Source organism: Podarcis gaigeae, assembly GCF_964106915.1.
Source record: "Podarcis gaigeae genome assembly, chromosome: 8".
NCBI classification, from domain to species: domain Eukaryota; kingdom Metazoa; phylum Chordata; class Lepidosauria; order Squamata; family Lacertidae; genus Podarcis; species Podarcis gaigeae.
In genome coordinates this window covers 49,697,477-49,725,118 of record NC_139684.1, presented here as the reverse complement: position 1 = coordinate 49,725,118, position 27,642 = coordinate 49,697,477, and the positions used below count along the sequence as shown (strand labels likewise).

The 27,642-nt window shown below is 42.9% G+C and overlaps 1 protein-coding gene across 1 annotated transcript in view; it reads right to left on the bottom strand.

Moving 5' to 3' along the window:
* The window catches only part of CDYL2 (chromodomain Y like 2), a 69,985-nt gene that overhangs the window by 13,826 nt on the left and 28,517 nt on the right, over positions 1 to 27,642 (bottom strand). The window contains exons 2-3 of the mRNA XM_083752074.1: positions 13,082 to 13,676; positions 3,645 to 3,862 (exon numbers count right to left, since the gene is read on the bottom strand). Coding sequence (XP_083608200.1) covers positions 3,645 to 3,862; positions 13,082 to 13,676 — 813 coding nt within the window. The remainder of the gene's footprint in view (positions 1 to 3,644; positions 3,863 to 13,081; positions 13,677 to 27,642) is intronic.

The following is a 27,642-nucleotide window of genomic DNA, read 5'->3' as shown; positions in this document are numbered from 1 at the left end:
CATGCCCATTTTTCTGTCCCTCCTGAGTACCGCACTTTGTGTAAGTGTGGGCTTTCCTCTGTATGTGAAGATTCTGTACTTTCTAGCAGTTGAGTATGTGCATGCCTGCCTGCAAGAACAAATCTAGCAACATGCCAGCTGTCTTTATTTAAAACAGGTGGTAAAATCACTTTACCTGGCATAGAACCCCCTTGACACATTCATCGTATGAATGGGATCAAGGATACATCTCTAACCCTATCTCAGCTTCTAAGTGCACAAAACCCCTGGCATCAGTGTACTGAGCACAGATGTCTGAACTGACAAAGCCTCTCTGTGTACTGAAGTTTCCATGCAACTAGGTCCCATTCCCCAGTAACTGCATAGTGTACCCCCCCATGCAAGTAATATGCCAAGGGGAAAATGCTGTGCTAGATAATTGATTTTCAATAATATGCGTTCAATGTACATGTCATGAGCTGCATAGCACTGTTGGAATCGCCAACAGTGTATGGCTATTCTCTTTGGAGAGACTGGCAAAGGAAACTAAAAAAAAAAATAGTGATGGAAGTCAAGTGACAATAAAACGAATACATCTTTGGCAAGAAATGAGCTTTCCAGCTTGGTTAGTGGGGCTCTTTCTTTGGGAGAATCAAAGAGGGTTGGGAAAGCTTTCTGAGAATCAGGTGTATTGTAAATTTTATTATGTACACCAACATGGCTGCTGACACTTTAATTCTGTAAGGAAGAGAACATTAAAAGCCTTGGGAAGATGAAGTTACAGATAGGTAGCCGTGTTGGTCTGCCATAGTCAAAACAAAAAAAAATCCTTCCAGTAGCACCTTAAAGACCAACTAAGTTAGTTCTTGGTATGAGCTTTCGTGTGCATGGTATGAGCTTTCGTGTGTATCTGAAGAAGTGTGCATGCACACGAAAGCTCATACCAAGAACTAACTTAGTTGGTCTTTAAGGTGCTACTGGAAGGAATTTTTTTTGTTTTGGGAAGATGAAATAATTCATATCCTTGATTTCTTACACATTTAAGATTATTCATATAGCACTCAGAAACTGTTTTCTAATTTCAACAGGCTTTTAGTTTATGAGGATTTAGGAATGATTTGGCTTCAGCTACACACTGTGACTTCCACTGCTTGTCTTGTGCTTTGCATCATAAGGGCAGGGTATAAATTGTCTTGATAAAATAAACAAGTTACTGGGTGTGTTTTAAAAACACGTTCTCACACCCAGGATCATTACTACTGCTGAAAGTTCTTTCCCGCCTGCTTCACACGGCATTTCGTTTGACCAGAAATTAGCCTGCCCTGCGTTATCTTCTGAAAGTGGTGTCAGATCACACCAAAGAGGCCCTTGACCAAACAATCTTTAATAGAATGCTTACTACAGTGGAACCTGTCTTACTATGATCAGCAGCTCAGGCGTATTCACAGGGCAAAATTAGGCATACTCAAAACCCACCATGTTCAAGGGAACTTGCTCTCTGGTAGGGATGTGGGGAAAATCTGGTTTGGCTTGAATTTTATCATGCACTTTCATAATTCACATTACGAAACAGTACATGAACTGAAACACAGCAATCCTTTAAAATTCACACTTCCCATGATTTTACGGTGCAGCCCTTGAACGAAAAAAAGTGCATATTAGGGGAAAGTGTGCATTGTATATATTAGTTAAAATAACATGCAAAATGGTGTATATTAGGCAAATTGCATGCAAATAGGATTACACTGCATAAAGGTGTGTATGAGAAATGGTAGAACGGCACACAAAAAAGGCTGATGGGGAGTCTATCTATCTATGTATGTAAACTTATGTGGAAAAGCCAAGCTTAAGATTGGGAATTTGTGAACCTAAGTCCCAGGAGAAATCAAAATCAACAAATCCATCCATCCTTACTCTCAGATAGCAATGGGGGAGAAATTCAATTCAGTTTGCATCTAAAGGCAAATCTGCCTGTTTTTTTGTAAGCTGTCTGGAAAAAGGCAGCATATAAATAGTAATAATGATGATTGATTGTACTTTTGTAAAAAAACATAAACTGAAACACAGCCATTCTTTGAAATTTCCACTTCTCTTAATTTTGCAATGCAGTTCTCCAGCCACATATTTGCACAAAAGCGCATGAACTAGGGCAAACTCCATATGAACATGCATATATTAGTGAAGATAACATACAAAAATCCATTATATTAGGGGAAATTGCATTTCAAAAATGTGTATATTAGTCAGATGCATACAAAATGTGTTCATTAGGAGAAATTAGGAACAGTTGAAGCACCTGAAAAATCTATTTTCAAAGCCATTTCTGAAGGTATTGTTAAGAAAGCTGATGTTTACAAGTGGTCATGGACTGGAGCAACAAAGAGAAGACCTAAGAAACTGGAATGAGGAATCCAGTCCCATCAGCCCCAGAGAGCATGGACAATGACCAAGGATGATGGGAGTTGTAGTCCAACAACCTCTGAAGCACCAGAGAAGAAGAAGAAACAGAGACAAATGCCTTCATAAAAGTGTGCCCCTCAAATTGCCTTGTCTGGAAGAAACAATTCTGATAGCACATTACATTGCTTGTGTCTTCTGCTAGACAAAACATTTGCTCTGGTTTTGTTTTTGCTTTAAACCCGGGCAAAGAATGGAAATGCAATTACCAGGTTCTGAGGCACCTTTAATTAATTGAGGATAAAGCAGCAGAAGCCACTGCCTTCAGAAAACAAAGCCCCAAAGGATATTGTGCTATTTCAGAATGTGAAGTGGAGATTCAAAGAGCTTGGGGGAAGTGATCCTTGATTAGGGGCTCATCTGATCAGTAATCAGGGCTGTAGGCAAACCATGGGAATAGGAGTCATTCCAGTGGAATTTTTAATATTCTCCAGATTTTTATGAATTGTACCACCTGTATGCAGCTTTGTATTTTTGTGACATGATACACTTAACTCTGAGGTGACCTTTTTACCCATAGGTTTTTTTGGAATAAAAATTGATAATAATAATAAACAAAGCAGGAAGCTCTTGATACTTATTTCACCCTGGAGAATGGCCAAAAGTTCAAATATCTTGAGAGATGATAGGAAGGAACATAGGAAGGTGCTTTGTATCATCAAATCATTGGTCCACCAAGCTCAGCATTGTCTACATGGATTTGCAGCAGTTCTACAGGGTTTCAGAAAGGGGACATTCCCAGACCTACTTGGGGATGTCAAGGATTGATCCTGGGAGCTTTGACATCCAAAGTCTGTGCTCTGCTACTGAGCTATGGTCCTTCCTCATCAGTAAGCCTCAATATCCTGCCACTTGGGAATGCAATCAGGAACCACCACCCTACACAACTGGCCGCCATGTGAACATGATGGGGTTGGGGAGTCATCAACTCATAATGCAAGCATCACTTAAATTCCCGTGGCCTCCATTCAAACCCCGAGGAAAATAAAAATGTTGTGTACAGACTACAAATCTGCAGCCTCCGATTCTATTTTTTCATTTAAAAAATATTGCAAGCATCAACAGCGGAAGTCTGAAATGGGAGCTTCTTCATGGGTGATGAGGAGACAATGGTAAACTCAGGTTAAGATTGGCTTTAGCTTTCTAGCTACTATCACCCTCCCACTTTACAGGGCCTCTCCCCTTTGCTTTGATGTTCACCTGCATACCTCTGGAGTCAGTGCATTGTTATCTGAGGTTTGACTGGAGAGGAGGATGTGCGTGAATCCATCTTCTTTGCGTACTACAATGTCTCTGAACCGACAGTTGCTCTCGTTTTGACGCACGCTGTACCTGAGTCTCTTATCAAAGACGTAATCTTTCTCCCCTTCCAGCTTCCTTTTCACAGTGCTATGAAGATTCAGGCCTCCATTTGCCAGAGAAGAACCTTTCAAAAGGCAAAGAGTCAGAAGAGACACATGTCATTATCTCTAGGAATCCCCCAAGAGACAAGCACAGGAACATAGGAAGTTGCCAGTCTACTGGTCCACCTAGCACAATATTTTAAGCAATGACTGACCATGGGCTTCCCAGGGTTTCAGACAGGGAATCTTTCTCAGCCCACCTGGAGATGCCAGGTATTGAACCTGTGACCTTCTGCAAGCAAAGCAAATGCTGTCCCACTAAGCCATGGCCTCTTTCTCCCCAAGAAGTACATCTTTGATGTACTTCAGCTTCATATGATGCCTTCTTCATTTGGTTGAATTGTTCTTATTCTGCTTTAAAGGATGGAGTAATTAAGGGAGTTGAACAGTGGCAACTGCTAGAGTTTCTCCAACAAAAGCCAATGGATACTATGCCTTCCTTGAAAATAAACTCAGCCCTTAAAAAAAAAAAAAGTACATACTTAGTGAAACATATTTTGTCTGAATACACTCTAGTTCAGGCACTTGGAACCATTTCCAGGCCACAGGCTGCCTTCTCTTGCAGACAACTTTCTGGCAGGTGAGGTCAGAGACAAAGTGAGCATTTTGCCTGGGGCAAAAGTAGGCAGATCAATGGATGTGAGTTCTACCTTTGTGCAGTAATGCTACACAGAAACCAGAGCTTTCAATGCTCACTCCCAGTATCTTTTCCATCCACCATCCAGACAAGAAAGAATTCAGAGATGAATGCCAGCCAGTAAAAAGTGAACTCAGAAGGCATAGATCAGTGCCTGTGAACAGTGTGGCCTGATGAGAACCTCAATGGACAGATCATCAGACCTGGCAGGCCTGAGGTTACCTACCACTGCGCTAGCTAAAGGGAAGAGCAAGGTGTGTGCTTAAATGACTTCAACTGAAATCACTGGGACTTCAGGCTGCAACCCCATGCCCCTTTCCTTAGGAGCAAACCCCAGTGAACTCAATGACACTGATTTCTCAGTACAGTAGACATATATAGGATCATGCTGTTCATACATTTGATTTGGACTGGATTTTTATTTTGTCTAGCTTTTCAAAAAATATATATTTTGTATATGCTGGCTTTTCAAAAAAGCTTGAGACGGCTAATAAGTAACGAGGGGTGGAGGAGAAATTCAATTTCATTTGTATTTTAATGTGACAATTCCTCGAACCAATACACAAAGTGAAACACGACTATTCTTCAAAAATTTGTATATTTCTCTTCCATCCCTAGAAAGGAAATACTGAGCATTTCTAAGCATATGAACCTGCCCAGGCCCAAGGACCATGAGACTGGAGGGGAACAAAAACAGGGCGTTATCTGCTGTGGACTTCCCTTATTTGGGAAGTGTGAATGGGCCCCTCACTGTTGTCTTTTAAGTGAATTTTAGAATCATAGAATTATATAACTGTAGAATAGGAAGGGTTCATAAGGGTTATCTAGACCAACTTCCTGCATTGCTTCGAACCCGCCCCCCTTTAAATCCACTCTGCTTTTTATTGATGGCTTTATTTGGCTTCATGTTTGTTGCTGCTGTTTTAATAGTTCATCCCCAGTTGAGTTTTTAATGTTTGCATTGGTCAATGTATTGGGTTGCATTTAACCATTTTTAAAAAAACTCAGAGTAGACTCATTAAAGTTAATGGACATAAGTTAGTTATATCTATTAATTTCAGTGGATCTACTCTGAGCAGAACTCACATTGGAAATAATCCACTGTATCTATTCATTGCTGCAAACTGCTTTGTAAGGGGTTTAAATCAACCAAATAAATGTTTTTTTAATCCAAACTTCCCTCTTGTTTCCCTTATATATGAATTGCAATGAACAAAGTTGTTTCTTGGCTCCAGACAGCCTGGTGTAATTTCAATCAGAATCAAAAGATGTACAACTGGGACCTGGATCTGAGTTTTGTAGATTGGATTCATCTTTGCTTAGTGAAAGTGCTGGTGGACTGCCATGGGAGTTTAAGGTAAATTAGTCTCTCAGGGAGTAACCAAAGGCAAGAGAAGTCTTTCAATTAATGTCACTAGGGTCTGGATTATGTACTTTTGAGGGTGTTGGAGGGAAAAAAAGTTAATAGAGTCTGTGATTGGACAGCTAATCCTACCACACAGTGAGGCCTCTATAAACATATTCAAGAAATATTCACCTTACATATTTCACCTATTGCCTTCTTCATAATTAGGGATATTAATACACTGATACTATTTTTACACATTAAGACACAATCTAATGGTCTCAAAACAGACAAATGCCAAATATTTGTATTGTTTTATTTAAGCCCCCCCCCAACAAACAATTTTTCCTAGCTGGAAATGCTGGGATTTGAACCTGTGATCTTCTGCATGCAAGGCAGATACTTTACCACTGAGCTATGGTCCCACTGGAATAGACAGGACTGAGTCAGATGGACCAACTGATCTCTGAGGTCTTTAAGCAGAGGCTTGACAACCATATGTCAGGAGTGCTCTGATGGTGTTTCCTGCTTGGCAGGGGGTTGGACTCGATGGCCCTTGTGGTCTCTTCCAACTCTATGATTCTATGATTCTATATATACTGAAACCTTCCATGTCAGTGGATGCATTGAAGAGGAGGAGAGCTGCAGGTGGAAGTAAATGTAGCAATCCAAAAGCCCCAAACAAGGTGAAGCAAAACCCTAGACTGCTGCTTGAAAACAACCATTTATTATTGTTTGAAGATTGCTCACCATGTTTTGAGAACTGTCTCCCTCGAGGGCAAAGGCTCTTCCCTCATCTTATTCCAGCACACCAGTTAAAGCCCACTCAGGGAGTATAATTTTTCTTTCTCCAAATACACTAGGCAAATCTTCAAATAATAATCACTCCCTCTAATAGTGGAGCCACCTGGCAAGTACTTTGACCAGATTGTAACTGGGGCCAGTAAAAAACAACAGAGAGGTATCATCAGAATGCCTGAGGCAACCTCGGGTTTGCAGAAGTACAAATTACCTTTAGTGGGGGGAAATCTAAAGGGGCAACTCCCCCTTGCCAAAAAAGCAACCTCCCAACAAGGACTGATCATGCTCAGGGTCAAAAGAATGCCATGTGTCTGTTAGGAATTAGATCTAAGCAGGTTCAAGTAGGTCTGCACAGGGAACTCTGAAAAATCGCATGCAAGTGCCTAGGCAATGGATGAAGGCAGACTCGGGCTGGAAAATTTATATGCTATTGAGGAATAAGCAACAGCTGCTGAAGGTGCAGATGGTAAGGGAAGAGGGCAGGGGATTAATCCTTCAGGGAAATCTAACACAACATAAACCCTCTCATCCATCAGGTTATCATCATTATTTGTTGTTTCTTCATTTGTTCAAAGAGAGCACCTAGCAAGAGAGTTGAAGAGGTGACAAAAGAGGCTGTTAACCTCACAGCAGGTCCCCCAAGCAAAGCAAAGCCTCTCTGCTGAGAGGAGGGAAAGGCAACCAATGGCTGGTCCACAGGAGAGCTCTTGCCACATTTGCAAGAAAACAAAAAAGGAGCAGAGAAGAGATGGCTGCGTGTAATGGGATCCAATGCAGGCATGTGCTTTGCTATTTTATGCACACACAAAAAAATTAATCTGCCTACTCTAGCAGCAGCCCTAAACCTCACATAAGCTTCCTGTCACAAAATGACACGACAGCGGCAATATGATGAGATGTATCAGGTTGCAGCACGGAAAGAATGGGGTGGTTTTATGTCTCTGGTGTAGGGGAAGTAATAAGGCTCATCATCACCTTCCCCTTTCCCTTCTAACCTTTGACTGCTGTGCAAACTTTTCCTAATGCAGAGTTTAAAGGAAGGCTAAAGCTAATAGCAGGGATGTGGGTTAAACCACAGAGCCTAGGGCTTGCCGATCACAAGGTTGGCGGTTCGAATCCCCGCGATGGGGTGAGCTCCCGTTGCTCGGTCCCTGCTCCTGCCAACCTAGCAGTTCAAAAACACATCAAAGTGCAAGTAGATAAATAGGTACTGCTCTGGTGGGAAGGTAAACGGCATTTCTGTGCGCTGCTCTGGTTTGCCAGAAGCGGCTTAGTCCTGCTGGCCACATGACCCGGAAGCTGTATGCCAGCTCCCTCGGCCAATAAAGCGAGATGAGCGCCGCAACCTCAGAGTTGGTTACGACTGGACCTAATGGTCAGGGGTCCCTTTACCTTTAAAGCTAATAGTGCCGCAACCTCAGAGTCAGTCACGACTGGACCTAATGGTCAGGGGTCCCTTTACCTTTAAAGCTAATAGCATAAATCTGCTGTGGTGGTGTTGGTGGAGGGTGGACAATGCTGGGAGGACGTAGGGGGATTTTCAGCAAGAGGGCCACCAGGGCAACCTGCTGGCGGCCAAATGCTAAAGTGGGCAACAGAGGTACATTTTTACCTTTGTACTATCGACTATAGACACACTCACACATACCTTTCTTCCTCCATCCAGGCAGGAAAGAGGCATGGTAAGAGTTCAAGGGCACAGTTCAGCCAGGCAAAAATGCTCAAGGAGAATGTGAAGCAGGGGCAGTGAGGAGGATGGCCCCAGGAGAGATCCAGGGGCCAGTTTCATGGGCCACATTTGGCCCCCCAGGCCTGAGGCTCCACACCTCTGCTGTGGAGTATCATGGATGCTACAGCTTCAGAGAGGCCACAAAGCACAGTCCAGGGGTCCATGTCAGGAGAATGGGGTGACTGGGATCCCTGAAAATACCTGCAATCTTTAAAAAATGGTTTGGGAGGTGGGAGGCACCAGTTGAGGCTGAATCCACCCAGCACAAGCACATCTCAAAATTGAACTTTGGAAGGGAGGTCTCTCGTATAATGTTTGCCACTGGAGCATTTTCCCACTCCAGGAGGCAGAGTGCACGAAACTTTGCTTTCAAATTTGCATTTAAAAACTGTCCACACTCATCGTCTTCCCCTTCTGTCTGCAGCCTTCTTCAGGGCACTTAAAAACCACAAAAATGGTTAACCTACAAGGCACACCCTTTCAAACTTAAGAAGTGCAGTAGAATTTTATTAGCTGTGATATTAGCTGGACAAACATTGACTTCCTTAGGAGTAAAACTAGCATTGCAATTAAAGATTATCCCCGGAGTCTGTTGGTAAAAATAAAAAAAACAGAAGACTCAGTGTAAAGCTAAATGAAAAGGGCAATCTTTAGCAAACGGTGCAGAGAATTAGATCAATAGAGATGGAGAGAGAAAGGAAAATATAAGGGATTGCTTTTTGATTTTAATAATGCTGTCAAGAAACCTGACAAAAGAAGACAGCAAGCACCAATGGAAGATGATGGAATGCTCATGTGGGTTCGGTGAAACCGCAACAGATGTTTTCTGTGTTATCAAGGGCTTGGTTGATGTGGGCTGGGTGACTCTCCCACCCTGGGTAAGTGTTGACATCTGCTGGCTGATAGCAAGACACTGGGAGAGATAGCTTGCCACTTGAACTAAGAGTTTCCAGTTGTAGCTTGACGGGCAACTATTTAATTTATCTACTCATTGTTTTTATTGCTACGTATTTTCCTCCTCAGAACGGAAGGTGGTATGCCTGATTCTCTCCCCTCCCCATTTCATCTGCACAGCAACCTGGGTCATATAACCTGTGTCACCTTCCTCTTCACTGCCTTAAGAACATGTGAATGTAAGAAGAGACTGCTGGATGAGGCTAATGCCTAGTGACCACAAGTGAATAGAAAAATATATGGGTGGGAATGGAATATCAATGTCCTAAGGGGGCTAGGGCAGGAGTACCCCACACTGCCGGTTCCATTTGTCCTACGTAAAGCACTTGAGGGTTTTTGTGTTGCTTTCCCTGTGGTGGGAACACCAGATTCTTGAGATGGGTTTCTCCTACTGCAAATAATCACTGTACTCCTGCTGAGTCAGTATGGTGTAGTTAGGGTGTCGGACTACGACCTGGGAGACCAAGGTTCAAACCGCCATTGGACCATGAAGCTCACTTGGACCAGTCACTGCCTCACAGCCTATTCTACCTCACAGGATTGCTGGTGGGAGGAGAATCATGTACATTGCCTAGAGCTCCTCAGAGAAAAAGACAGGATATAAATGCAATAAATGCAAAAATCATAAGCTAGAATTGCAACTGGCTTTCCCTGCTATCAGGGATATTATACTTTTGCCCTGTGTTCAGCCCATGATGCTGTCTATGCCTGTGAGTGTGATGTGGCCCAATTCAGCTGAGTGGCCACTTGAAGCTCAGTGAAGATTTAGTGTAAACTTTGTGGTGGGGGCTATTTTATCACCCTGTTGATTTTTTTAACCAATATTTTAATTAGCACCGAAACACATCTACAGCTAATTTTTTTTTTAATAAATAAATGGAACACAGCTTAAATGGAAGAGTGTTATAGTGCTACAATGTGAGGCCCCTCCAGTTCTCTTGGACTCCAACTCCCATCAGCCTCAGCCAGCAAGGCCAATGGTCAGGAATGATGGGAGTTGTAGTCCAGTAACATGTGGAGGCCACCACATGGGCTACCCGTGCTTTAATGCTAATTTGATAAATGTTTAAAAACAACTCTTCCTAGTCACTGTCATTTTGGCAACAGCGCTGACAGAAAGGATTCCATTTTCTTAAAAGGGCTTATACTGTAATGATTCTAATTTGATTACCATGATGGTTATAGTATCAACCACCCCACTCCCATTATTTTTAACTTGTGGTCCACAGTCAGTTCTTCCTCTCCTCTGTTGCTTCTCTCCATCCCCCACTGCATTCTGACTGCCTCATCTCTGCTCTCTCAGCTTTCCTGCGGTGTGTGTGTTGTTTGTGTGTGTGCATGGTTGCCCAGCGGGAAACAACACTGGCTGGCATCCGAACCTCATAAGCAAAGACTTTGCAGAGGAGGTGAGCCCAAGGCTCAGAGATGTAGTGATAAAGGAATCCAGCTTCCTTTTACTGCTGCAGGTGACAGTGAGGGGAGTGTACAGGCTTAAATGAAGGCAGTGGTGCAATATAGCAAGGCAGCAGGGCAGGGAGTGGCGTGGAAGTGGGGTACCTTCCATCCAAATACACTTTGTAAGGGTTTTGTCAGTCAGTGTGCCCAAAAGCTGAACACATATACATCTAGCTATCTCAGGGAAGGGCTCAGTGGTGTAGCATCTGCTTCGCACGCAGAAGGTCCCAGGTTTAATACGCTGGTGAGCCACTGCCAGTCGCTGTAAACAATACTGACTTAGATGGACCAGTGGCTTGACTTGATATAAGGCAGCTTCCTATGTTCCTATGTACTATATGTGAAAAATAATTTGAAAACAACACACACCAACAAATGGGGAGGGGGAATGTCATCAACACAAGACACTCAAAACATCCCTTGGCAAAGCATTTTGCCTGGCTATTCAGCTTTGTGTAGGGATGGGTGAACCTGTCCATTTCTGTTTCTTTCTGTTCCTCATTTTCCAAGTCTTAAATTCAGTTCTCCACATTCCCACACCACACTTATTTTTTTAAAAAAAGGCCCTGTGAAAATTCACCAGTATTTTAGTGTAAATTTTCCCCAATATGCACATAATTTTTTTTAAAAAAATTGCAAAGCGATCCCCCCTAATATAATGCATTCTGGCATCTTATTTTCAGCAACATATGCACACTTTACCTCAGTGCGCGCATTTTCTCACACATCGTTTGGTCTGCCATTGCAAAATTTGGAGCAATGCGAATTTCGAAGGATGGCCGTGTTTCCATTTTTGTGTGGTTTGGGAAAGTGTGAATTAGGTTAAGTTCGCCTTGAAATGATAACTGAGTCAAACTTCTCCCCCATCCGTAGCCTTGAGTGGAGAAGCCTTGTTTGTCCTGACCCTATTTTCAAAATATGATGTGTCCATTTTAATGTACCCTGCTTTCAGAGAATTTTGCCATGAAGGATGGCATACATACATTTTTGGAAGGAAGGAAGGAAGGAAGATGCAATGGGAAGAAACAGGAGGACCATATGAATATTCAGCCTCTAGGGCCTTGGCAAGGGCCTTGGCAAGGCAGTCTGAGGCATGAAACAAGAAACTGCTTAGTCTGAAATGAAACTCCAGCAGAAGATTGCCCTGACCATTTCAAAACTTCTGCTGAGTGAGCACTACAAGCATTAAAGACACTGAGAGATGGTGGATGATGAAAGACTCTACACACTGAATCTCACATATTGCATTGACATCCTTCGTTGGAACAGTGTGCTCAGCCCTGATCTCATAATCTCTGGAAGGATATAATAGAAAGACAAAAGGCTCAAGAAATGATTAGCAAAAATAGTTGGAGGTCAGAGAAGACTCCCATATAAGGAGGCTGTGAAGATAGCGAGATCGTGTTGCCTAGAGAAGAAAATTGAAGGGATTTAGGAATACTGCTTCTCACCTGTACATACAATGCAAAGGGACATAAATAGAACTGACTGGAACATAACAGTAATAAAAAGAGCATCATCATATATGCATGATATAGATTTCAAGAGCACCAGGCATTAGGACTGATGCTCATTAAGCTTCCCATTTTGCACATTTATGGACACATCAAGGTGATCCCCAATGATGTGGGAAAATACTAAAATATTGTTTCAAGGCTCCTGGGTGTTCCAGGCTAGCTGAAAAATAGACGCCTAAATTTATAGTTTTCATTGACTTTTATTTTTGTTGTATTGGGTTACTTGTGCACCACTTAGAGATAATTATGTTTGAGTGCTATATAAAGTATCAAAATATAAATAAATAGTTAAAATGCTGCTACTTTAAATTGGGAAGACAGGATAAGGGGCAATCTGACATATCTTCCAAAGAAAAGAGATAGAAAATATTGTCCATATGACTGGATCAAGGCGCTATCATACTGAAATATTTAGGTGGCCATGCTATACACCAGGGACTGCCAATGTGGCGCTTGCCAATTGCTGGACTACAGCTCCCAGCACCTTTGACCATTGGCCATGCTCGGTGGGGCTGATGGGAGTTGTAGTCCAACAACCTGTGGCTTACTCTGCTATACAAACTAACCTGGGAGAAAGGCCTGTAAAATTCAGCGGGACATATTTTTGCATAGGAAAGCATAGGATTACACCGTGAAGCAATGTATTAATAACATGTAGATTTTTCTGCCTGCATTTATGCTAGCATGTCAAAATCGTAACATACTACATATGCAGACATATAACATATCTAATACACATGGCATGATTTTGTGCAAATAAAATAATAATGATAATAATTAATGCTTAAAACAAACATCACCTACCAATTCCATTCATGACAGGTGGCTCATTATTCACATCCAACACTCCAGGCAAATCAGGTTCTGCTTCATGTTCATTTAAATCCAAGTCTGGCTTTGGGGGGCCATTCCCAAAATGTCTAGAATCCTTTTCATAACTGGCATCTCCATTCTGTAAGCCGTTGTGTGGCTTTTTCAATGGCATAATCTGCAAGCCGCTGGGAGTAGTCCGGTAAGAGACTGTTTTAGCAGCCCTGTCTCCTGAAGGTGCTGGCTTGGCCGCGTAACCCTTTTTTTGCTTTTGAAATGATGGGGCCATGCGCTTCCGTTTATGGGGCAGCCCTTTGCTCTTCCCAGAGTCAGATGGCCTATGTGGTATTTTGTCGAGGGACGACGCTCTGCTCTCGCGTAAAAATTTTGGCGTGCTGGCTTGTTTCCCGTGCTTTGCTCGCTTTTCTCGCGTGACATGCAGTCCGTTGAATTCATCGATAAATTCCTCACAGTGCAACAAGTGATGTTCTGGCTCCCAGGTGTCTTCATTGCTCCCGTAACCCTTCCACCGTATAAGATATTCCCATTTACCCTTTTTGTTTTTCCTTTTGTCTACGATCCTCTCAACCTAAGTGGAGAAAAAAAAAAAGGTAAGCTGGAACAAGGGAACATGGGATCAGTGCCTGCCTGCTGAGCCGCTGGGTCATAAAGTGCCTCTTGAGTGCAGCCTAGAGGATGAGCGACCCAGTGCCCCATTAGCCACACTGCCCTGGGCCAGCAGGAGAGGTGCGAATCCATCTCCAAACAAGGTGGGACTGGGGTGCGGAGGAGAAAATGAGTGGTGGGGGAAGAGTGGGAGCGTATAAATCTAATAAATAAAATAATAATAATAAATAATTTAGCTGATCTGATCGGGGAAGTCAAGGGCAATGAGAGCAGCTGGGTCAAATGGGAAGGGGAGGAGGAAATCAAACTTCAGCTCAGAAGTCACTCAGGGACACTGCCCAGGAGGGATTGGAAGGAAGGCTCGGGGTGAGGAAAGGTGTGCTGGGCAGCAGCCCTGAGAGAGGGAAAGTAGCTGCTTTGGCGGTGCATATGAATATCTCACTCTCCTTGCCATGCAGCCTATGTAGTAAAGTGATGTGCTCCCCACTTTACACAATTTCACCTATCCATGCAGCAACACAGCTCCCACGTAAGTGGGAGGGTCCCTGTAAATTATTCTAGCCACAGATAATAACATGATAATGTTTCTCTTTGTAAAATACAAGTAAGTAATTTAGATGAATGAAAAAGAAAACTGCATTTTGAAAAGCTGTTCTATTATGAAAGTATTCAATAACTATCAATAAATTTATTCCAACTCTGTATTTCTTTCCTGTGACATATGAAAATATGAGAAAAGTAGTCCTAGCCAAGTAACTCCTACTGAATTCAATGGGCCTCAGTCCCATGCAAGTGAAGTTAGGATTGCCCCCTTAGAATTGTATCCAACCAAGTCCTTCCGACAGTAGACTCATTACAATTAATGTACCTAAGCAGGTCATGTCCATTAACTCAGTGGGTCAACTCTGAGTAGGACTAGCACTGGATTCTACCTTCAACCTTCTATCACCTAATAAAATGAAATGGCTGCTATCTAAAACACCCAACCAAGTTATACATTTTATATACTGACTGTAATCCCTTTAACAGATGCCCTGTTTTTGCCCATGAAACCGACTTTAGTAGAACATATGATTCCGCTGTCACAGTGTGACAGGATCTAATCTTAGAAACTCTACAGTGGGCTCTCTCTGGGCGATAAAGGGCAAAAAAGCAACACAGAAATTCTACAGTATTCAAAGAGAATTTCTGAAATGAGAGCACGCTGTCATTCAACCCAACGGCCATCTCTCTTATGAAAAGCTAAACAGTGTATTCTGAGAGAGTGCACTTAATGGATCACATTCTTTCCCTGCCTTAGAAAGAGGAATCCTGTACTGACTGTGCCTGTGTTTTTAGCCCATCTGTCATCCAGCTTAAATGTATGTTAAGCAGTGTTCTAATGATCACTGACTTTAATTTTATGCATTTCATTGCCATTCAATACTCACCTTACAATTTTCTCCTTCACAGAACTGCCAAAGCTTTCCTTTATGCAGCTGACAAAATGGTGCCACATTAAATGTGCAATGCCCCATCTGCACTATACAGGGGTACCTCGGGTTACATACGCTTCAGGTTACATACACTTCAGGTTACAGACTCTGCTAACCCAGAAATAGTGCTTCAGGTTAAGAACTTTGCTTCAGGATGAGAATAGAAATCGTCCTATGGTGGCGTGGCAGCAGCAGGAGGCCCCATGAGCTAAAGTGGTGCTTCAGGTTAAGAACAGTTTCAGGTTAAGTACGGACCTCCGGAACGAATTAAGTACTTAACCCGAGGAACCACTGTACATTTATTGCTGTACTATGCCGCTTTAAATAGTCATGGTTTTCCAAAGCATCCTGGGAACCGTAGGTTGTTAAAGGTGCTGAGAGTTGTCAGGAAACCCCTATTCTCCCCACAGAATGGTTTAAAAACCTCTTTGCAAGGAATTGTAGCTCTGTGAGGGGAATAGGAGTCTCCTAATAACACTCAGCACCTTGAACAACCTACAGTTCCCAGGATGCTTTGCAGGAAGCCACGCCTGTTTAAAGTGCTATGAATCAGTTTTAAGTGTGTAGTGCAGATGGGGACTAACACACCACAAAACTCCATTGTTTTTGCTGCAACAGCAGAGACAAGGCTACCCTTCTTGGAAATATTGTGACAGTCACAATAGGCAAGGCTCTTCCTATGTTTGTATGCTTAATACTCTACTGTATTTCAATATTCCACTTTTTGTGCTGGTTTTTATTGTAATGGGGTGTTTCGTATTTTTATCTTTTGTTGGCAGGTAGGAGTTGGTTTTTTTGACTGGACTGTAAACTGCTTTGTGGAGGAATTTCTTCAAAAAGAAATAAGTAAATGAAAATAGACATGATGCCTATTCCTGACAGCAAAGGTAAAGAGGTAAAGGTAAAGGACCCTGGACAGTTAATTCCAGTCAAAGGTGACTATGGGGTTGCGGCGCTCATCTCGCTTTCAGGCCAAGAGAGCCGACGTTTGTCCACAGACAGCTTTCCAGGTCATGTGGCCAGCATGACTTAACCACTTCTGGCACAGCGGAACACTGTGACGGAAACCAGAGCGCATGGAAACGCCGTTTACTTTCCTGCCACAACAGTACCTATTTATCTACTTGATTGGTGTGCTTTCGAACTGCTAGGGAAGCAGGAGCTGGGACAGAGCAACAGGAGCTCACCCCGTTGTGTGGATTCAAACTGCCAACCTTCTGATCAACAAGCCCAAGAGGCTCAGTGGTTTAGACTACAATGCCACCCGCATCCCTCTCCTGACAGTAAAAGTATGCTTTCGCCATGATGTCTGGATGAATCCAGTTTGCATGGTTGTGTGAATGTGGCCAGAGGAAGTTGTCTTCAGTCCTGTGCCTTAAATGATGCAGGCAGCTGCAAAATGTCTAACAGCCTCACTGAGGTGGGTATAAAAGTCATTCCACCCTGTCGTTTATGGCTATGAGAGAAAGCGCCTGAAAACATAGAAGTTAAGAACACACTGCTGCTTGTGCAATTCAATGATTAACCAAGTATAATAACCACAACACAGTTCCTGAATGCATCCTCCTTGAAAGTCTTTCCTACAAAAAGTGAAAAATAAAACAACATATGCCCAGATGTGTACAAGGTGGCTGGAAATTTTAACTCAGCTAGTCATCGACACATGACTAGGCCAGAGTTTAAAGTCTGCCCACTTCTGTAGCTTAACACCATTTTTGTAGTTTGATGTTAGTGCATTTTAATTTTGTCCATTTCTCTGTGGAATTTAATTTTTTTAAGAGAGCCAGACTGTAATGCTTGCATGTTCTGCAAAAAATAAGAAAAATACAAAACATATTTAAAATGTTGGAAGGATGTGGGAAACAAGCAAGCCTTTCATGCTTCTAGAGAAATCCACTCCCCGCCCCACCATTTAACCCAGTCATGTGTGGTCATCACCAAAACTTGGCAAATATGAAACTGCCCATGCTCGTAAATTCCCTCTGAGGACTCCACTTCAGAGTTTTGTTTGAGGAAGTATGTGTTAGTTACAGACGGCAGTGGTGACTAATTGAGATTTATCTCTGCTGTCAAAAACTGAGGCTGGCATATCAAAGGACTATCAAGAGCCAAGCCCAGGATCCTGAATCCACTGGATTTTGTTTCTTTTCTCTTTAAGTTTTACTTATTTTTAGTGATGGTTGGATATGATTTAGGCTTCTTCCAATATATGTAAGGCATATCTGTTTTATTTTTAAGATAAGGTAAGGTAACCCCAGACCATTAGGTCCAGTCGTGACCGACTCCGGGGTTGCGGCGCTCGTCTCACTTTATTGGCCGAGGGAGCTGGCGTACAGCTTCCGGGTCATGTGGCCAGCATGACTAAGCCGCTTCTGGCGAACCAGAGCAGTGCACAGAAACGACGTTTACCTTCCCGCCAGAGCGGTACCTGTTTATCTACTTGCACTTTGATGTGCTTTTGAACTGCTAGGTTGGCAGGAGCAGGGACCGAGCAACAGGAGCTCACTCGCAGGGTGTTCGCTTCTCTGGAGCAGCAGAAAACAACCTTTCTCCCTCCTCTATGTGACATCCTTTTATATATTTGAACATGGCTATCATATCACCCCTTAACCTCCTCTTCTCCAGGCTAAACAGGCCCAGCTCCCTTAGCCGTTCCTCATAAGGCATAGTTTCCAGGCCTTTGACCATTTTGGTTGCCCTCCTCTGGACACGTTCCAGTTTGTCAGTGTCCTTCTTGAACTGTGGTGCCCAGAACTGGACACAATACTCCAGGTGAGGTCTGACCAGAGCAGAATACAGTGGCACTATTACTTCCCTTGATCTAGATGCTATACTCCTATTGATGCAGCCCAGAATTGCATTGGCTTTTTTAGCTGCCGCGTCACACTGTTGGCTCATGTCAAGTTTGTGGTCAACCAAGACTCCTAGATCCTTTTCACATGTACTGCTCTCAAGCCAGGTGTCACCCATCTTGTATTTGTGCCTCTCTTTTTTTTTTTGCCCAAGTGCAATACTTTACATTTCTCCCTGTTAAAATTCATCTTGTTTGTTTTGGCCCAGTTCTCTAATCTGTCAAGGTCGTTTTGAAGTGTGAGCCTGTCCTCTGGGGTGTTAGCCACCCCTCCCAGTTTGGTGTCATCTGCAAATTTGATCAGGATGCCCTTGAGTCCATCATCCAAGTCGTTGATAAAGATGTTGAATAAGACCGGGCCCAAGACAGAACCCTGTGGCACCCCATTAGTCACTCTTCTCCAGGATGAAGAGGAACCATTGATGAGCACCCTTTTGGTTTGGTCAGTCAGCCAGTTACAAATCCACTGAGTGGTAGCATAGTCAAGACCACATTTTACCAGCTTCTTTACAAGAATATCATGGGGCACCTTGTCAAATGCCTTGCTGAAATCAAGGTAGTCTACATCCACTGTGTTCCCTTCATCTACCAGGCTTGTAATTCTGTCAAAAAACGAGATCAGGTTAGTCTGACATGACTTATTTTTCAGAAATCCATGCTGACTATTGGTGATCACAGCATTCCTTTCTAGGTGCTCACAGACTGTTTGTTTAATGATCTGCTCCAAAATCTTCCCTGGTATTGATGTCAGACTGACTGGGTGGTAATTATTTGGGTCCTCTCTTTTCCCGTTTTTGAAAATAGGGACAACATTTGCCCTCCTCCAGTCTGCCGGGACTTCGCCTGTTCTCCAGGAATTCTCAAAGATGACTGCGAGTGGTTCTGAGATCACATCTGCCAGTTCTTTTAATACTCTTGGATGCAGTTCATCTGGCCCTGGAGACTTGAATACATCTAAACTAGCCAAGTATTCTTGTACTATTTCCTTAGTTATTCTGGGCTGTGTTTCCTCTGCTGAATCATTTGCTCTAAATTCTTCAGGTCGGGCATTGTTTTCTTTATCGGAGAAGACTGAGGCAAAGAAGGCATTAAGGAGTTCAGCCCTTTCTGTGTCCCCTGTTTGCATTTCACCATCTTCTCCTCTGAGTGACCCCACTGTTTCTTTGTTCTTCCTTTTGCTACGAACATACCCATAAAAGCCTTTTTTGTTGCTTTTAACCTCTCTAGCAAGCCCGAGTTCATTCTGTGCTTTAGCTTTTCTGACTTGTGTTACACGTGCTGGCTATTTGTTTGAATTCCTCTTTGGTGGTTTCCCCCCTTTTCCATTTTTTGTACACATCCTTTTTAAATCTTAACTCAGTTAAATGTTCTTTAGATAGCCGCCCTGGCTTCTTTAGGCACCTTCCATGTTTCCGTCTCATTGGTATTGCCTGAAGTTGTGCTTTTACTATCTCCCTCTTAACAAACTCCCAGCCATCATGAACTCCCTTTCCTTTTAGTATTACTGTCCATGGGATCTCACCCAGCACTTCCCTAAGTTTTATGAAGTCGGCTTTCTTAAAGTCAAGAAATTGAGTCCTAGTATGCTTGGCTGCTCCTTTCCGCTGTATAGTAAACTTCGGAAGAGCATGATCACTCGCGCCTAATGATCCTTCCACTTCTACCCCACTAACCAGGTCATCAACAATGGTTAGGACCAGATCTAAAATGGCTGTTCCTCTTGTTGCTTCTCCCACTTTCTGGACAATGAAGTTGTCTGCAAGGCCAGTGAGGAATCTGTTTGACCTTATGCTCTTGGCTGAGTTTGATATCCAACAAATATCCGGGTAATTGAAGTCCCCCATTACTACTATCTCCCTTCCTTTTGCATGCTTGGCCATCTGTTCCAGGAAGGCATCATCTATGTCCTCCGTTTGGCTTGGGGATCTATAGTAAACTCCCACAATGAGGTCACTGTTATTCTTCTCTCCCTTAATTTTGACCCAAATGCTCTCACTTTGGCTTTGAGGTTCTAAATCTTGGATCTCTTCACAGGTATACACATCCCTGACATACAGCGCCACTCCTCCTCCTTTCTTGTCTGGTCTGTTTCTCTGAAATAGATTGTATCCCTCCATTATTACATTCCAATCATGGGACTTATCCCACCAGGTTTCAGTGATGCCTATTATGTCATATTTAGTTTGCTGTACCAAGAGCTCAAGCTCATCTTGTTTATTTCCCATGCTTTGCGCATTAGTGTACAGACATTGAAGTCCATTAATCATTCCCCCGTGTCTCTTATTTAAGGATTTTTTCCTCCCACCACTAGGTCTGCGTGCTGTTTGCTCCATTTGGTCTATGACATTTGGATGATCTTCCAAACTTCATTAAGATCTGCGTATATAGTTATAATGCATGGTATAATCCTGGTATAATGCATAATGCATTTTAATTAAATGACTTGCTGTAACACCATACCTTTTTCTGTACTCACAGACCCTAACTGCACATGCCTATTTTCACCATAGGGTCATAATGTCCAACCAGTATGGGATTGTGCCTCCTTCCCTGAGCCCAGGGACCATTTGGCCAGCTTAGGGAAGGAGGCACAGTGCTCTGAGAGGGCCTGAAAGCCCTCCTGTCTCCTTCTCCGCCAAAAATTGCTGGTACTGCATACCGTTGTGTACTGCCAGAAAAAAAGCACTGCTCACATGGAGTATCTTCCATGATGTGAACAATAAATTTATTATCAAACAGTTCACATACTATCTGAATGTTCTAATAGCCCTGCTATGATTGCTAGTTCTCAGCTTGTCATTTAAATAATAATGATTGGTTATAATGGAAGCTGTGATTTCATATTTTCTATTCCATCTTATTGATGGGTTGACAGTAATAAAAACCTGGCTGACTCTTCCTTTTAGGATTGCTATGAGTGAGCATTAAAACCTTATCTGTGTGGGTCAAGAGTTGGAAACCTCAGGCTCAAGGGCCAAGAGCTGTGCTCTGGCCCTCAGGACTCTCTGTAGCCCATTCCTAGAGACAACTTCCTCATTGGTCCTTGTCCATCCCTTCCCTGAATGCTTCATTGAATCAATGCCTCTTTCCTACTTGGAGAGAGAGTTGTGCACATGTACAGAAACCTCTGATGTTTGCCTGGGTGCAATGCAGCCTAGTGTAGAAAGATAAGAGTCATTTTGGATTCACAGCTGTCCATGGAGATGCAGGTCAATTCTGTGTCCAGGGCAGCTGTCTGCCAGCTCCATCTGGTATGCAGGCTGAGACCCTACCTGCCCGCGGACTGTCTCACCAGTGGTGCATGCTTTAGTTATCTCCCACTTGGACTACTGCAATGCGCTCTATGTAGGACTACCGTTGAAGGTGACCCGGAAACTACAACTAATCCAGAATGTGGCAGCTAGACTGGTGACTGAGAGTGGCTGCCAAGACCATATAACACTGGTCCTGGAAGACCTACATTGGCTCCCAGTACATTTCCGAGAACAATTCACAGTGTTGGTGTTGACCTTTAAAGCCCTAAACGGCCTCGGCCCAGTGTACCTGAAGTGTACCTCCACCACCATTGTTCAGCTCTGACACGGAGGCCCAGCTCCTAAGGCCTTCTGGCGGTTCCCTCACCTCACTGCGAGAAGTGAGGTTACAGGGAACCAGGCAGAGGGCCTTCTCGGTAGTGGCACCCGCCCTGTGAAACACCCTCTCACCAGATGTCAAGGTAATAAACAACTATCTGACTTTTAGAAGACATCTGAAGGCAACCCTATATCAGTACATTTTAAATGTCTAATGTTTTACCATGTTTATGTGCTATAAACCACCCAGAGTGGCTGGGATATAAATAATAAAATAATAATAATAATAATAATAATAATATTATTATTATTATTATTATTATTATTATTATTATTATTATTATTCCCACAGTTGCTACACTCATTTTTGCATCTGGTCGCATCCACGCTTATTATGCGGCCCCCTAGATGACTGACCCCTGCAAGAGTATGTGGCCCTCAGGCTTAAAAAGATGCTCTATCCTTGATGCAGGCTTATGCAACATCATGGCGGGCAGGTGAGTGTTTTCAGCTACCCCACCCCTTGCCTTTGGAAGCCTTGCAAAGGATGCTGGGCAAAATGGAAGGGGTGTTTCCAGGACTAAGGTGAAACTGAGAAACTCCCTAGTTATTTTTGCTATTGGATGCTGCTTGTTGTTTAAGTACAGTATTCTTGTTATATTTATAATACTGAAATGTGGGTTTTTTTTGTATGTTATTATGTTTGCTTTTGTTTTGCTATTTAATTATGAAACTGTTACCATGTTATTGTTTTGCAATGTTAGGAATTGTTTTTGTAGTGTTTTGGTTGAAACGTATTTCTGTTTCCTTTGTTGTAAGCTGCTTTGAGTATGTTTTTTTGTCTGGAAAAGTGCAAACAAATAAAATGAAGGAATGAATGCACATGGATATACAACCACTGCTGCACAGAGCAGTGCCACTGAAACTCAGTATTACTGACTAAAAGCAGTAGCTCCCACAATGCAGGATTGCTGAATGAACAAGTGCCAAGCCCGCCATGTATGGGGTTCAATGAAAATATCATAATACAGCCTGAGAACATGATTATCATCAAGAGATGAACCCAACCCTTTTCTTCATAGTGCACTCCAATGATCAACCCATAATTATCTTTGAAGAAGAAGTTTCATTTCCACTATTCCAGCTTTGAAAATCTGCGAGTATTTTGCTACTTTCATAGTCTGGTAATAACCTCCTTTTACGTTCTACAGCATCTCAAAGTACATTTGAGGGAGTTTCCGCTAATAAGAAAAAATGTATTATCTGGCTACTAGAGATTAATCAAAATATATTTTCAATTCTGAAAAGGAAGAAACTAGTCATTTAGTTTTCCATTCCCCCATCCATTCTCCTTTCAGTTGGAACTGACACATACAAACCAAATCATTATTATATTCCCCATTTTTGTTAATTGAAATTGGAGAATGCATACAATTTCCTTTTCCTTTCATCTCTGCTGCACCTAAAGCAGTCTCACGGTGATGTGAAAACACTTCTTTTGTTCTTAGCATGCTATGTCTTAACTTGTAAATATGGCTGACACAGCATGTAACACAGGAAACAGCCACTTATAATTCCACTGGCGCATAAGACAAAATCATGGTGCAGAATGACATGGTACCATTTAGATATTTTGGTCCCACCATGTGATAAAGGATCTGGAAACCAAGCCTTACGAGGAACCATTGAAGGAGCTGGTTTTATCCTGAAGAAGAGAAGAGTGAGATTTGATATGAAGCCATCTTCAAATATCTGGAGGGCTGTCACATGGAATATTGAGCAAGCTTGTTTTCTGCTGCTCCAGAGGGTATAGGATCGGAACAAACTGATTCATATTACAAGAAAGAAGATTCTGACTAACCATTAGGAATAAGTTTCTGATGGTAAGAGCTATTCAACACTGGAATGGACTACCTTGGAAAGGGGTAGATTCTTTTTCATTGGGTTTTTTAAAAAACAGAGGTTGGATGGCCATTTGTCAGGCATTCTTTAGCTGTGATTCCTGCATTGCAGGGGGTTTGATTAGATGACCCTTGGTGTCCCTTCTACAGGGAGAGTCTTTTAAAAGACGCCCCGTGGAACATGTGTACTCTGTATCCACGAGACCTCTTTTAAAGGACTCACCCTGTAACTAACTCTACACTTCTATGATTCTATTGATGTATGCCCATTGGTCATAATGGTTGGAGTTGATGGGAGCTGTAGTTCAAAACATCTGCAGGGTACTATGTTGGCTATCCCTGCACTCCGTAAATGAACAAATGCTGTTGGCTCCCATATTTCCCTTACTCCTCTTCTGTAAAGAGATTGAAAGCATCCAGTCTAGTTAATCCATATGCTGCTAGACTCCATCTTTCATTATCCCCAGCCAGGGTGAGGTGATCAGAGTTTAACAGTTAGGTATCAGGCCAGTATACAAAATAAGACCAAAATAAATGGAACCATGAACTAAAATCCATAATATATAGTCAAAGCAATTTTAAGAAGCAGTGAAACACAACAGGGCAGACAAACATCTAAAATGTCTACACAAACAGAAATGTTTTGACTTGGTGCTGAGAAGACAGCAAAGTTGGCGCCATGTTGTCCTTGTACAAAACTATGTAACTATTTGAGCCTGACCTTCCTTTTTGGATAATCTTCTGGGGCCGCATGCCAGTGGTGGGGAGGGCCAGAGGCAAAAGTGGACAGAGCATCAAACGACAATTTTATCTTTCCACAGGAGGCTAGTTTCTACACACTCATTCTCCCTTCCATCCAGGGAAGCAAGAGAATGCCAGAGTGCAAGGAAACATTCTAGTCAGGCAAGAACATCCAAGGAAGGCACAGAGAAGAGTCGGTGAGGGCTGAGGGAAAAGTCCCTGGGTCACATTTGGCCTGAGATTCCCCACCCCTGTTCTACAGGGAGGATGTTCTACAGCTGTGATGCCCTATGAGGAAACTCTGTGATTTGATGCAGAAAATCATTCTGTGGTGACTCTTCCGATCATCATCAGTAGCTCAATTTTTCCCTAACGCTCAGCTTTGACGTGTTGGCATTCCAATCCTGTCCACTGGGGTTTTTTTCCTCCTTTACACTGGTGCGGCTGATTTCTCATTTAAAGGAGGAAAAAACGTTAACAATCACTTTTTCAAAAAATAAATAAATATGCAGCTCTAAGTTCAAGTGCAAAGCACACATAACCCAAGACTCCCAAAATAAGCCTCATAGTCATGCTTAATTTAATAGAGAGTTTGTTACTCTGAAAATGCACACACTTGTCTCCAGTACAAACAGTTATTTAAAGGAAGGAAGTTCACCAGGCTTATGCTGAACCCTTTTGGAAGACTTAATATTCTGGAAATGCTCCTCATTTACACTTTGCTCACCTTGTGGAAATGAGGAGACTTAATTTATTAATGAGGTTTAAACTTGCAAAGCTCTTCCTGAGTCCTTGTTGAAAGGAACTTAACAAGGCTTGGAAGGTTAGGATTTTATTTAACATGGCATCATATGTAATGCTACACATACATTATTTCTCCCTGCCTCTGCCAGAGGACTAATTTGGATCATGGGGAATGTAAGTAAACATTTCTCAGCTGGTGGAGCTTTACTCATTTGCATCTCTTGAGTCATTTAAAAGTATCCAAATATATTTGCTCTGTTGGTTTTGGACACGTCAGTGAGGTCCTGCAGGGAACTGGCTGGTGTGTCCAAACTTGCAGAGAGCAGGATTGAACTTTCCACACATCATGCAATGCACGGGGAGCTCAATTCTGCTTGAGCAATACCTTTTCATCCCTATGGGCCAACATTGATAGGTGGATGGGACAATCTACCTGATATTATGTCGTCATATGATTGACAGGTGGGTTGGTTCACACGAGGAGAGAAAGATATGACCCATTGGACCAAAAACGGTCCCTACTCCTGCTATATAGAATGCCAATCTAACATGCTTCTTCAGCTGAGTTCGTTGCTGTCAAGTCTATCAGATAGCACCAGGACTCACAAAATGGTTTGAACAATTCTTGATTTTTTGTTTGTTCCTATTTATTTGCAGGTTTATAAGCTTCTCCACAACCAAAATTACTGAAGTGCTGTACAATAAAATAAAATAAGATAAACTAAAGGGAACAAAACCATTTCTACAATTTTAGAGTTATTGTTACATTAAATGGCTGGGCCACATTTCAGGGAAAGCCTTATGAATTTTAAAATGCTAGGCGCTTCTCTGATTTCAGTTACTATAGTAAAGGTAAAGGTACCCCTGCCCATACGGGCCAGTCTTGACAGACTCTGGGGTTGTGCGCCCATCTCACTCAAGAGGCCAGGGGCCAGCGCTGTCCGGAGACACTTCCGGGTCACGTGGCCAGCGTGACATCGCTGCTCTGGCGAGCCAGAGCCGCACACGGAAACGCCGTTTACCTTCCCGCTGGTAAGCGGTCCCTATTTATCTACTTGCACCCGGAGGTGCTTTCGAACTGCTAGGTTGGCAGGCGCTGGGACCGAGCAGCGGGAGCGCACCCCGCCGCAGGGATTCGAACCACCGACCTTTCGATCGGCAAGTCCTAGGCGCTGAGGCTTTAACCCACAGCGCCACCTGCGTCCCCGGCCACCTGCGTCCCCGTCAGTTACTATACAGATATATAAAATCAATATTCACCTTCCCGTAAAAATAGATAAACTGGTACGATGCTTAAAAAATTGTGAGCATTATTCATGAGTTCTTTGAATGAGTGTAGGCATAAACTATTTAAAATTTCAAAAGATGATGCTGTTAAGGTGCTACACTCAATATGCCAGCAAGTTTGGAAAACTCAGCAGTGGCCAGGAGATTGGAGAAGATCAGTCTACATCCCAATCCCAAAGAAGGGCAGTGCCAAAGAATGCTCCAACTACCGCACAATTGCACTCATTTCACACGCTAGCAAGGTTATGCTTAAAATTCTACAAGGAAGGCTCAAGCAGTATGTGGACCGAGAACTCCCAGAAGTGCAAGCTGGATTTCGAAGGGGCAGAGGAACCAGAGACCAAATTGCAAACATGCGCTGGATTATGGAGAAAGCTAGAAAGTTCCAGAAAGACATCTACTTCTGCTTCATTGACTATGCAAAAGCCTTTGACTGTGTCGACCACAGCAAACTATGGCAAGTTCTTAAAGAAATGGGAGTGCCAGATCACCTCATCTGTCTCCTGAGAAATCTCTATGTGGGACAGGAAGCTACAGTTAGAACTGGATATGGAACAACTGATTGGTTCAAAATTGGGAAAGGACTACGACAAGGCTGTATTTTGTCTCCCTGCTTATTTAACTTATATGCAGAATTCATCATGCGAAAGGCTGGGCTGGATGAATCCCTAGCCGGAATTAAGATTGCCGGAAGAAATATCAACAACCTCAGATATGCAGATGACACAACCTTGATGGCAGAAAGTGAGGAGGAATTAAAGAACCTTTTAATGAGGGTGAAAGAGGAGAGCGCAAAATATGGTCTGAAGCTCAACATCAAAAAAACGAAGATCATGGCCACTAGTCCCATCACCTCCTGGCAAATAGAAGGGGAAGAAATGGAGGTAGTGAGAGATTTTACTTTCTTGGGCTCAATGATCACTGCAGATGGTGACAGCAGCCACGAAATTAAAAGACGCCTGCTTCTTGGGAGAAGGGCAATGACAGGCCTAGACAGCATCTTGAGAAGTAGAGACATCACCTTGCCAACAAAGGTTCGTATAGTTAAAGCTATGGTTTTCCCAGTAGTGATGTATGGAAGTGAGAGCTGGACCATAAAGAAGGCTGATCGCCGAAGAATTGATGCTTTTGAATTATGGTGCTGGAGGAGACCCTTGAGAGTCCCATGGACTGCAAGAAGATCAAACCTCTCCATACTGAAGGAAATCAACCCTGAGTGCTCACTGGAAGGACAGATTGTGAAGCTGAGGCTCTAGTACTTTGGCCACCTCATGAGAAGAGAAGACTCCCTGGAGAAGACCCTGATGTTGGGAAAGATGGAGGGCACAAGGAGAAGGGGACGGCAGAGGACGAGATG